The 12,935-nt window shown below is 43.4% G+C and overlaps 1 protein-coding gene across 2 annotated transcripts in view; it reads left to right on the top strand.

The window, feature by feature from the left end:
* The window catches only part of ALPK2 (alpha kinase 2), a 138,211-nt gene that overhangs the window by 105,938 nt on the left and 19,338 nt on the right, over window positions 1-12,935 (top strand). For both annotated transcript variants that reach the window (XM_033087439.1, XM_033087438.1), the window contains 5 exons: window positions 1,672-1,819; window positions 4,564-4,691; window positions 4,792-4,827; window positions 8,522-8,796; window positions 10,252-10,340. In XM_033087439.1, the coding sequence (XP_032943330.1) occupies window positions 1,672-1,819; window positions 4,564-4,691; window positions 4,792-4,827; window positions 8,522-8,796; window positions 10,252-10,340 (676 nt within the window). The remainder of the gene's footprint in view (window positions 1-1,671; window positions 1,820-4,563; window positions 4,692-4,791; window positions 4,828-8,521; window positions 8,797-10,251; window positions 10,341-12,935) is intronic.

Below are 12,935 nucleotides of genomic sequence, written 5' to 3'. Positions count from 1 at the left end.
CTCGCACCCGGGACCTGGTGGGGTGGGAGTTGGGGGTGGGGATGACGTGGATGATTTTTGAAAGAAATTAAACAAACTGAGTGACCTATTTTGACATTCAAAGCGTAGTCCAGCTGCACTCCCAGACCTCTCAGCTCCCTCATCTGCATTGCTCGCTTCTCCCACACAAACAGGGGTCCTTTCCAAAGCCCTGAGGCCTCTTGTCCAAGCCAGCTTCATATCGCTCAAAGACCCTCATTTAGTTCCACTGCCCATTTTATGCCCTTCCCTCCGTCCCCTAATTTCCTCTGTGTTCAGAACTTACCACAGAGTGTGTCCGGGGTTGGCAGCCTGAGGAACATTTAGGTCTCCACAGATAACCCAGGAAGACTGCCATTACTTTGTGGTGGAAGGGCCCTGGAGGAAACATGTCCCAGATGAGACCAAGAGTTTGAGACTGGGGGCCTGAACAGCCGGCAACAGCCGGCAACAGCCAGGAGGGCCCAATGAATGGAAATGGGGTTTGCCACCGATAACTACTTGGTATATTTTCTCTCTCTCCCATCAAGTGGGAGTACCCTCAGCTGCTCTCTAGTTGGAGAATGTGTCTCCCAAACAGCCCGTTGTCACTTACTGGGAGGAAAAGAAGCCCTTAAATATGCCTTGTGTTATCCAAGTGTCTGTTGGCAGCCAAGGGGAGAGGGAAGCACATTTGACACATCGACTATTCCACAGCACGGGAATTTGAGGCAATAGAGCGAACAAAGCATCAGTATTGATGACTTTTGTCTTGGCTGTGGATTATAATATTTTATATTACCAAAGCTGCAGAGTTACGGAACTTGGTCTCTAATCAACTGACACCACATTTCCAGTAACCTCACTGCCGGCCAAATGATTCTGATCACCTGGCTGGGTCCGCTATCCTTGTCCTGTGCTAACGTTTATGCTGCCGCCCAGTGGCTGCCCCGAGTAACTACACATTTGCCTAGCTTGCCGAGCCCTCATGCCTGATTTAAAAAGCAGTATTCAAAGGTCTCCTCCCAAGCCTGGGAACGGGTTCCTTATTGCTTCTATTTCATTCAAGTAGACACATCAGGTGTACTACTGAAATTGTTATCAGACATCACTGCAAACCACTAGGACATCTTCAGCCAAAGACAACAGTAATCAGAGGAAAGATGGATGAATATCTTTCAGCAAATAACTCTTGATCAGTTACCTTTCTCATCTGGGAGTTTAACCACAGTTATTTGTATAATCCAGGTTGTACTCCCTAATCCCCAGCTCTAATTTTGACCTGGACCATCTGGTGATCATTTAAAATCATCTTTATTTGAACCAGGTTCTAGTATAGACTAGGTATCTATAATTCCCCCCACCAACCCTCATCTTTTAAAAAACATATCTCTCAACCTCACTCAAGGAATTTTAAGTAATGTTCTCATTTAAGTAATGTTCTCATAAGAGTTTTCTATTACATCGATTTGTTCCTTTTCCTACGTTTAGACAAGCCACATTTCCCCTCAGACACTCAGTTTCCTCATCTGTAAACTGAGGGTCATAATTATTATCCATCTCTTCGGATTGATGTGAGAATTAAGTGAGATGTAATGGGAAAGTCTTTTGCCCACTGTAAAGCCCTTTGCAACTATTATACTAAGAATACTGACCTGCAACTCTCATTTCTAGCTCCGGTATTGCTGAAAAAGATCCAAGCCGAGATGTTCCCTGATCACTCCGGAAATGTGAAATTAAGCTGCCAGTTTGCAGAAATTCATGAAGAGTCTACTATCTGGTGGACAAAAGATTCAAAGTCAATAGTACAAGTGCAGAGAAGGTGAGATATGTGCCCCTGGTTATGTTTCACAGTTGTTGCTTGTTTATTTCACAGTGTAGTTCTAAAATAAAATAAGAAATTATAGGAAGTAAAAAGGAAAACCGAAGCAGAAATTTCACACCCGAAGTATCCAAGAAGAGTAAATAGTGAAGACAGATGTCTGGACAGGGAAAGGGTGATGGGTTCTTGCCGTGGCTCTGCCACCATTGAGTTTTGTGGCCTTAGGAAGTCATGAAACCTTTCATCACATTTAACAATGTAATTTAAGCCATTTTAAATTACACTTTTAAATTAAAAATTTTGAAACCATTATATTTTCATTACATTTCGGGGAACATGTCTGAGAAGCGCTAGAAGATGATTTGACAAGATTGAAGCGCTTGCTTCTGTACGTCTGTGAGTTTTGCTGTGTTTTCTGTTTCATAAATTCCCATGAACCTGACAAAGATCAAACAACGCTACGGAAGGTGAATCAAAAGGAAAAACAATCCACGGGGTTGCAGAAAATTAGCCGCTATTGAGGGTAATAAGCAACCATGTATAAGTTGGGAAAACCGGTTTATTTCTGAGGCCCAGGCGATAGAGAGAAGGAGGAGGAGGTGAGAGTGAGAATACCCGTGTGGGATGAATCTGGTCAATGGCTTCCTACAGCAACTTCCTGGCAATGAAAGCTTGTTCAAGTGAACTGATGAACTCGAGCTTCACCGGACACACCTGAGGAAGTGTGGCTCGTTCTGGAAACAGATAATCTGGTTCGATGGAAACCGGCATAACCCAAACAATTCTCAGAAGCTTCTTTCTGCTGAAGGAGATCCAAGTTCAGCGACTTGAGTTGTGGGAGGTATTAATCTTTTCACAAGTAGACTGAAAAAGTGAGAACATTTGAGTGTTCTGTATAATTAAATCAAATATGTCTGCTTGGAACATATGTCTGGAAGTTAATGTCCCCACTGCAACTATGAAACATTTGCGCTATAGTTTTGTTTCTATAGCATCACTCCAGAAAGTCTAACTGGATTGTGATCGGTGTAATAAACTCGCTTTGCCTAAAATGTCATCCTTCCCCTGCTTGTCTTATGTATGGCATGAGAAGAATTAGAATGGAGAAATAATAGCTTGATTTTTAAATCGAGCATATTCTCTAGAGCTTTATAAAACAGAAGTACTAATTATTCATTTAAAATACTTTTAGCCAAGTGCACGTAACCAGCCTTTTCTGCCGCTTTGCTCTCAGGTCAGATTTGGCACCTGACTCTTTCAGGTCCCTTTTCCATTTGAGGCGTCTGTAGAAAACCTAATCTCGCTCTAGGGAACATACCACATTAATGGCAATGCTGCTGACAGATGACCTGTGGCCAAGACCTTACCGATGTTTGCTTCGCTTCTTCTCGGCCACACTGTCCGCTGTGGGTGCACCCAGTCACCTTCTTTATGCTAATCCTGGAGAATATGTGGGAGTCATAATTCCTTTATATTATTATATAATAGTAAGTATAATAATAGTATAATATTATTATATTATAGTAAGAAATCATTTACATTATTTCAGGTGGGCTTTCAAATGTCAGCGCATTTCTCTCACCCCTAGTTCCAGCTGAGTGTTTTCCTTTACGAGTCCCTCCATGCAATATCTTACTGCCTTGTCAAGATATAATTTTTTAAAAAGTTGAAATCTCTCAAACAAACATAATAGGAGCATGTAGCAAAGATCTTCTTCAACTCATTAAATAGTGAAGAGTCAGTAAGATGGTAAGCTGTTCAAAGGAGCATCTGAGCAATGGAGATTTATATGGTCAATCAGGCAAAAGAATGTTTAAATTGGTTTGCAAATATACGTGTATACAAAACTGGTTAATGTTTGAGAGGTACTAAACCTTGGGTAGGGGGTGGGCGGTATCTTTTGTCCTAGACAGAAACCTATAAGTCCCGACTTAGTGTCTGGGTGGGTTCTGTTGATATAGTAAATAGCAAAGTCAAACATAGAAGTGCCCTCCTGTAGTTACGTTCTCCTTGGGTAAGCCCATTAAACAGTGACATACACAGGACATGCAAGCCTTTTGCTTTTGTCCCCACATTTTGTATACTTTTCCTTAACAGGCTAAAGTGTGGAAATTAGGTTTCAGGACATTTTCTCGTGGCTAGGGAAAAGCGAATAGACTCTGAGGACACCAAGAAAAGGAAAGTGGTGTCTTGGCTCCATGAAGCTCTCAAGCTGGCACCCTCCAGTGCTGCCTAGGCCATCAGTACCTTCTTGGTCACCAGGGTGCCCTGGGCTTTTGAAAGGGCCGTTGTCCCCATGGAGTGGGTTGCCTGAAAGCAGAGCAATGTCTTGGAGCACAGGTCACATCACTCCTGCTTGACAACCAGGGAATGACAAACTGGCTGCTGTTGAAGGCGGGTTCTCACTGGTTGGCCATAGGAAGGACACCTGAGAACTTCTCAGCCTAGATGGGATGTTGTGCAATGGATGCTGCCAACCCCGCCCCTTCCTCGGCTCCCCGGGGCTGGTGATGGATGATGGGGTCTTCTGAGAAGTTCCCAGGTTATTCCTTCCAGCCGATGTAATTCTTAGCAGTGTTACTCTGATGGCACTCATGGCAGAGGCTTCTTTTGCATTTGTCTCCCTAGCTTAGCTCCACTCCTGTTCAGCCCTTTCTGCATTTGGCCATTTCTTCAGAAGTGTCTTAGAAAACATGCAACTTCAGAATGATGATGCAAGCCAATGTTAATGTCCCCCACTGCAGTGCAGGAGACAACTCTGCTGTGTCCTTGGTCATCTTTCAAGCCAGTCAGAAGGACCAGGGTCTCTATTACTGCAGCATCGAGAACAGTTATGGAAAAGCGACTGCTGAATTTAATCTTACCACGGAAGGTAAGCCTCAGCTTTTCAGTTTCAAAGAAGAACCACTAGCTCCAACCAGCTCGGAGTGTTCATGTTCGCTGACGGCATTGTCTTCTGTACCTTCTTCTAGTTCTCGAACAACTTTCAAGCCACCAGGATACTAAAGGTAAGCTAATCTGAGATGGGTATCAGAGGAGATGGGCCCACCATAAAGCATGAAATAGCTCCTGGAATCAGTGGTGGAAGAACATTCTCACGATTCTTCTAACCACGCAGGAGAGAGCGCAGGAATCACTGTGAAATGAATGATGGTTCATGAGCCATTTCAACCCGATTGTAAGGCCTAGTATAAGCTCACGAGGCGAGGAGTATCCAAAAGTGGATCATTTATGAAAGAGATCAGGCTGTGGTGGGTGGTTCCTGGGAACATGTGGAGGAGGAGTTTGGGGTCAGGCCTTTTCCTTTAAGCGTCAGACTTGCATTCAGCCATCTGCATGGGCTTTTTCAGCCTCTGGCACTTCTGTAGCATGTTTTGTTTCTGTAGTTTACTTTCCAGTGTGTCTAGCTGAGCAGATTCCCAAAGACAGCCAGGTGTCTAGGAGAATAACTCCATTCATTTGCATCTTAGTGAAAATGAAAGATGGGTTTTTGTGCCTTCCTTTGGCACGTGTGCGCACCTGGTGTAGCAACCGCTCGACAGCTGCTCCTGAACTCTCGCCCTGCCAGCGGGCCACCCACTGAGTACAGGCTGATGGAGTCCAGGCTTGTCATGTATTTCCTTTCAGGGAAAATTACCCGTTCCCTCGTATGTGCCCACTCCCACCCAGTGGTGTGCTGGTAAATTTTTAACAACATGCCTGGGGGGTGGGGAGAGAAGGCCCTGAATTATAGAGTTTTCCAATTTCTGTGGTGTAAATACTCTCACCGTGGCCAATTTTAAACTGACCGTGTGACATCACGAGAGCGTGGAGCTGGGAAAGCTGCCCACAGTCAGCTCTCAGGAGCTGGAGCGAGCCTCTCAAGAACCCCACTCCCCATGTTACCACAGCTTTCGGCACAGTGCACGTCTGACACTTGGTCACTTTTAGGAAAGAGATAAATAAAACTCTGATAATTCCATTGATTTCTTAAAGATGTAGCACATATGCTATTTTTTAAAGAAAATACCTGAAATCTTCTTGAAAGCAAGACAGCAAAGGCAACCAAGATTCGGTACATTAAAGGCAAGAAGTTAGGATCTTGGCTTCGAAATGGTCTAGCAAATATTGTGATATTTATCCAAAACAACAAACTTAAATATAAACTCTTCGCCAACCCACTCAAATGCTGAGGACCTGTGTTTACTGTGTAGTGTATTTGTGGTATAATTTTAAATCTTTCCCCCATTTCTGTGCCCATCTCCCCAAAAGTCAAAATACGCAAAAGAATGTCCTTCCTTCTTACCTCTCAGAAAACAAAACGACCTTCGGAAGAAGTGTTTCTCTGTCTCCTCTGCTTCTTAGCATTGCTTGGTTGTCACACCTCACATAATTGCTATGACCTCATTAATTTAGTTTTGCAGAAACTCATTTCTCAAGTTTTTTACCAGTCAGGAATGAGACCCCAGAGGCTACTGGCCACCTGGTGAAAATGACACCCCTGTTGTTGCCCTGTGACTCCAACCGCAGGGTTTGGGTCTGTACCCTGATGACATCACCCTCTGCCAGCTTCTTCTCCCTGAGACTGGGGGGTCCAGTTTCAATCACTCATCGTGTTGGGAGGCCACACCTATCCTGCCTTTCCCTTTACACTTTCAGATGAAGGTGTTTCAAATGACTTCTTTACCACCTTTTTTATTTGAAGGGCTCTCTACCACTAAACATTTTAGTTTTATATCTTTGAGTAGGAAAAAATGACATTCTACAAATTGGTCTCTAATTAATAAACTAGTAAAACTCAGTTCATGAGAAAGCCCCAAATGAGTAATGGTTCAAATAACATACAAAATAGCACAACTTAATGATAGCACACAGGACTTTCAAGAGTTATTTGCTTATTTATTTTTTAATTTTTGTTAAGTAGATATTTTGGTTGGAAATTATAGATTGGATTGTTAATGATACCGTATACAGTACTGCACAAAAAATTTTCTTGTTATTTCTAAGCATATAATCTGGAACATTAAATATGATGACTCTTCAAGCATAAAGTGCACAAGGTCTTACTTTTAAGAATAATTGAATTTTGGAAGTGTGGGGATTTTAAAGGAAAATAGATTTTAAAGGAAATATAGCTTATATTTATTGGGCTCTGGTGCATACATATAAAACTTTTCCTAAGTGACAGTAGGGGCCAAATTACTATAATGAAATTAATTATATGTAGCTGGAATTGAGAAAATCTGGGTAATATAAACAGTATTCCCTCTCCATTTCGTTATCTAATTTTTAAATTTAACTTTTAAATTAACCATAAATTGAAAAAAAAATTCTGGTTCTGTTACTTAGGAAGAAATCTGTATACAACTATCTCAAAATTTATCTACCTGTTTTTCTACTGCTTCACCCCAATTCTCAGTAGAAACCCAGGGTAGTTTCCTCAGCAGGAGACTTCTGCTGGCCTTTGTGAAAACTCTTGGAGCATCTTCCTGAATACTCTTTCCACTGGCACTTTCACCCACCTTTTCTATTTGAAAACCCTCCACCTGTCCTCTTTCTTCCTTTCTTTCTGGCAACAACTTGGCCTAGACATTAATCAATACCCTTTATAAAGAGTTTCAGTCTCCTTATAATTTTAACAGCTACCATCAGTCATAGACTGCTCTTAACAGATATGATTTGAAAATATATTTTTAAAAAGACAGAAAAATATTTCTGCAAATATTCTAAACAGAACTGTGAAGTGGGACTTCCACACAAGCCATAATGTCTTTCTTCTTTTAAATATTCAGGAAGATGACAGTTTGCCCTGACTTTGAGGAGTGGGAGTCATTTTAAAAAAGATCTAAACAATCTTATTTCATTAAAGCCATCCTGCTTTCTTCTCTCAGCCACTCAGAAGTATGACTTGGTCTAGTTTAAAATGGAACATTCTGATTGAATCCATTGTTGTCTGAAATGTGTGCAAAATCAACTCTGAAACAGCTGCTAGAAAAAAATAATTCTACTTTTCTTATTACAAATAAATCTGAAATCATTCTACCTTTATCAATTTCTTCCCAAAGGCAGCTCTTTTTACTTGATTTTTTTCGTTTTGGTTTTTGCCTACCTAGTTGTTATAGTTACCACTTATAGGCTTTCTCAAGAGCCAGTCTCGCCCCCAAAAGGGCAAAAATTGGTTGGGGGGGGGAGGCAAGAAAACGTATTCTTTTTGTGTATAAAGCATAGATATACATACAGTACATAAGCAGATATACAGTACATCTGCAGTATTAAAGTTTTATGGGGAACAATTAAGAAACAAATTCTAAAAAGGATGAGAAAAGAGGTTGAGAAACATGGATCAATCACAGCTTATTATTCGTCCCCCCTCTTGTACACCTCACCCATTTTTTCAATTTACCTTTAATTTTCTTTCATGGTTCTACTTATGTTTTCCAAATATGTCTAAAATTATTTTCCTAGTCTCCCCAGTTTTGTTCCAACCAATCTCCCTCCCTCCTATCTGATCCACTGAGGCCTCACCCTGACCTTCCGATATCCCCCGATCCTGCCCTTGGCGCACCAGTGTTCCTCCATAGGGACAATGACGAGGTTGACCTGTAGAACCTGAAAGGGGAAACCACGCTTACCTCCCAACAGAGGCACAGCGCAAAGATGAGACGCAGGATTTGGGTCACGGAAGGGGACGTGGTGTACAGCTAAAAGTGAGCTATGTTTTAGGATGTGAAGAGATTGAATTCAGCCAGCTCATCTTTAAAGAAGACTTCCTCCGTGACAGCTACTTTGGGGACCGCCTGCGAGGTCAGATTGCCACGGAGGAGCTGCACTTCGGAGAAGGCGTCCACCGGAAAGCTTTCCGCAGCAAAGTGATGCAGGGCCTCCTGCCCGTCTTCCAGCCCGGCCACGCCTGCGTGCTCAAGGTACACAACGCCGTTGCCTATGGGACCAGAAACAACGATGAGCTCGTCCAGAGGAACTACAATCTCGCTGCCCAGGTGGGTCCACCTGCCCTAAAGGTGTCACTTGAGGTGTGAGAGGGACCCCCTGATAATCAGACTCAGAACTGATGGGAGTGTCTCCAAGACGGTATTTTCTCCCTTTGGGGTGTGGTTATAAGGGAGCTCCTGGATTAAGGCTGACTGCTGGGAATCCCGTCTCAGTTCCAGGGAATAATTTCTTGGCCTCGTGTCAGCCAGATGGGACTCAGCCTACGTCTGGAGACATCTCACCAGTTCCGACCTGGGCTGAGACCATTTTGGTTTCTAAGAAGCTCCCTGAGATCGCTGAGGCCTTGGATCTACTTGGACACAGGATGACATAGAAAGTGGGGATTCTAAGCTCGACTGGATGCCAGGATCCCCAAGGACAGCTGAAATAAGGAGCATTTTGTTTTGGATGGAGGAGGGATGGTGGGGTATATTTAGAAGGGCAGGACAGAAGCATTTGTCTTGTTTCCTGTCTTCCTGAATTTGGTTCAATGTCAGCCCATAAACTATGAGTGACCTCATCTCTCGCTGAGTTCCTACGTCTCTCTGTTATTGAATCACAGTACTCTTGAGGCAAGAGGGAAGAGGAGGAAAGCATTAGCTGCTCTCCCTGACTCCCCCTCCCACGTTGGTCCATGTATTTCACTCTTGACATCAGCATGGGCTAAGCTTTCAGGAGAGCTGGATCTGGCTCTTTTCCAAACTAGGTGGCCTTTATAAAATGTTTACCTATAAAATGAGTAGATTAGATATACTTAGATGACTGCCTTGGGTGTTCCCAAGCATTAAGCGTCCATGATTCTCTCAGATGTGGCCGTGTCATGTGGTACTTGGTGCTCACGAAGGCAGCCATCTTCTCCGGGTATAGAATTTTGCCAACTGTATTTCATTCTTCTCCAAATTCACCCTTCTTTTTCTTTTCTTTCACTGAGTATTCTTTCCATCTCAAGTACTTTCTGGCCCAGTTGTGGAAAATCCCCCGGCATCCAGACTCCCTCTTAGAAAGGGACGACAGAGTGGAAAGCAGAATCCAATTTGCTTTCCATAAGCCTTGTCAAGGTGCTTCCTTACAGCTCATATTATACCTTTGAAGGAGAACCTCAGATGGGAAGACTCATGGGAAACCCAGCAGGTCCCAAGCTTTATCTGACATCCTGCCGAGGGGCCAGACCCCTTAGCTCAGGGATGAACTTCAGCCATGTGGTTGTACAAATTTTATAATTCAGGGCCACCTGACCCCAGAGACCACTTGACTTTCACTTGGATAGTTTCTTCAGGTCTCAGAGCTCCTCTGCAAGTAGACAACTCTAGGTTGCAGTAATTGTTGCTTCTGTGCCCTCGACCAAGGGATGGCTTTCAGAATCCATTGGCTTGTTCTCTATTAGGAAATCTGATTAGCTTTACTGAGCAGCTCTCTGAATTTCCTCTAATCACTTGTTTTTCCCATGTGTTTGGGTGATATAGGAATGCTATGTTCAAAATACTGCCAGATACTATGCCAAGATATATGCTGCTGAAGCACAGCCTCTGGAAGGCTTTGGAGAAGTGCCAGAGTAAGTGTGTTTACCCTCTTGTATTTCCACCTCTGGCTTTTTGGGAACTTGGGGGGGCCTGGACTGACGAGAGGTTAAAAAGACCAGTGGGACAAGCATTTCAAATGGTCTCTCTGTCTGTAAGCTATGAGGGCACACATGGCTGCTATCCTGTCATCAGAGGCTTACAGAAAGACATTTGATAAATATTCTTTAAATAAATGTATATGTGGAAAGAGGGATGGATGTATTCAATAAGTGTATCTATCATGTTGAGTAGAGAAGAAAGGGTATCTATTCTCATGGATATTATGGTGTCTAAACAATAAGCAAACATAAGAGAACATGAGACTATTGCAAACAATTAATCTTAGGATGAAAATAAAATGTGGTGCTGTGTCAGCAAAGAGTGAATTGGTGACCAGGATTATAAGAACGTAGTATCCACTTCCCAGAATCCTACAGAGATAAATCACACTGATTACTTTTACCTACTCATTGGCTAAATATTTATTCATCCCAGCAAATTTTAGGGTGCCTGGAGGTTGTGTTCACTGGTCTGTTTATTTGGTTGCGATCACATGTGCATGCTTAAGGGGAAAGAGACAGGCTGCATGTTGGAAATTTCAGAACAGGAGTCATTCATGTACATCGGTAAAAACTGAGAGAAGAAAGAAGGAAGGAATTCTTGTCTACACTGACCCCGTTAACTCACACAATGGGAAAAATACTCTCCTTGCGGTAATATGTTGGACATACCACGTATAAAGTCCAATACTTTCTGCTCTTTACCAAGAAGGGCCTAACATATTTATTTAATACCAAACATTTCTCAGCAACTTCAAGAAAAATTAACATAAGACAGGAAAATATATAATTGCTTTTCTGTGTAATACCCTAAGACAGCAATCTGGAGCGAGTCACGGTTTCGCATTATAAAAACTCACCCCGTTCTCTTTCTCCTCTAGTCCCCCTCTTCACAGTCTCGGTCCTCTGAAATTCTTCTCAAGGAGGAAGAGGGCCAATCTGGTAACCAGTCCACCACGCATGGAACTGCAGTGCCCTCTGGCAGAGGCAGGCCCACCTTTTGTGCGGCTTGATTCATACACAATTTGGGGCCCTCTCTAAGGAAGAGAACACGAGATTATGAATATAAAGACTATGCAGGGACTTGGAAAGAGCCTGCACAAGGGCTTTTCACACACGGGCTTAATCAGCTTAGCTTCATCAGCACCCCAGCAAATATGCCACTGACTGGAAGATGGGTTAGGACATTTTGATATCCCAAACCGCTTCCTCTTCCTTATTGTGGGAGAATTTGTGAACACATGAATGGTGACAGTATATGGAGGGATGAGTCCTCAAAATGGCACCCAGAGGGTTTGGGCTCGTTGGCATGCCCCACCCTCTTGCCTCCCACTCTGCCAGCTTATTTCTATACAGTCTTTACAACTCAAGTCTGGCCACACCACACCTGGAAAGTCTGCCTGTCTTTATTAGTTAGGAGGTAGGAGTTAGGTGCTCCCGTGGTTGCCCTGGAAAGCAGGAACTCTGTCTTTTTCATCTCCACTTCCCCGGTGAGTTTTTGAGATTCTGCCACAAGCTATTCAGTAGACATTTGTTGAATGAAAAGGGTGGAGTTGCCAGTCACCCAGATGGGGCACATGTAGGCGTTTGGGGTAGATGAGTAGTACAATTTTTGCTGTGTTCAATTTGAGATGCCTTGTTGACATCAGGTGAAGATGGAGTGTAGGTAGCTAGAAACGTGAGTCAGGAATTCAGGGGAGAGGTCTGGGCTGGAGATATAAATGTGGAAATGGTTGACATACGCATTGTACTTAAAGCAAGGAGGTCACTAAGGAGTGTGTGCAGAGAGAGAAGAGCTGCCCCAGGGCATGCGAGAGTCTCAAGTTTGGGGAGAAAGGAGTAACCGCCAAAGGAGACAGAGAAGAAGTACCCAGGGAAATAGGAGGAAAAGCAAGAGGAAGTAAGTTCCTGGAAACCATGGGTAGGTGTTTCAACAAGAAGTGAGATCAACTGTGTCCAGTGCCACTGAGAGCACGTATGATGAGAGCTGGGAAGAGACCACTGGGCTCAGTGACATGGTGCCCTGGACCAAAGCTTCTTTAGTGGGAAAGCCTCTTTGGGTGGGTTCAGGAGAGAACGAGAGGGGAGGGATTGGAGACAGTGAGTCTACAATTGAATTGAGTTTTGATGCAAACTATGAGTCAGTAGTTGAAGTGGGCTGTGGGGTCAACATGCTGTACAGAAATCCTGCAACGTTTCTATGCCATTGGGAATGACTCTGTAGAGGGGGAAATTAATGGAAGAGAGTGGGGAACAATTGCTGGAATGATATCCTTGAGTATTTGAGAGGGGTTGGGATCCAGGCACAGTGGAAGAGATGGTTCAGGTAGGAGCAAGGAGGGTTCATCCACAGAAAGGGTGGAAAGGTTGAGGATATAGGTGCAGACCTTGGGAGGTAGCAATATGCGGGATGGCAGCTTTTAGAAGTCCTCTTCTTATTGTTTCAGTTTTCACAATGAAACAGGAAGCAAAGTCATCAGCTAACAGTGAGGTTGGGGGAGGAGGTATGGTAAGAGGCGAGTGGAGCTG

This window comes from Rhinolophus ferrumequinum, chromosome 19, assembly GCF_004115265.2.
Source record: "Rhinolophus ferrumequinum isolate MPI-CBG mRhiFer1 chromosome 19, mRhiFer1_v1.p, whole genome shotgun sequence".
Lineage (NCBI taxonomy): Eukaryota > Metazoa > Chordata > Mammalia > Chiroptera > Rhinolophidae > Rhinolophus > Rhinolophus ferrumequinum.
The sequence above is the reverse complement of the archived record's forward strand: the minus strand, read 5'-3'. Positions and strand labels throughout refer to the sequence as shown.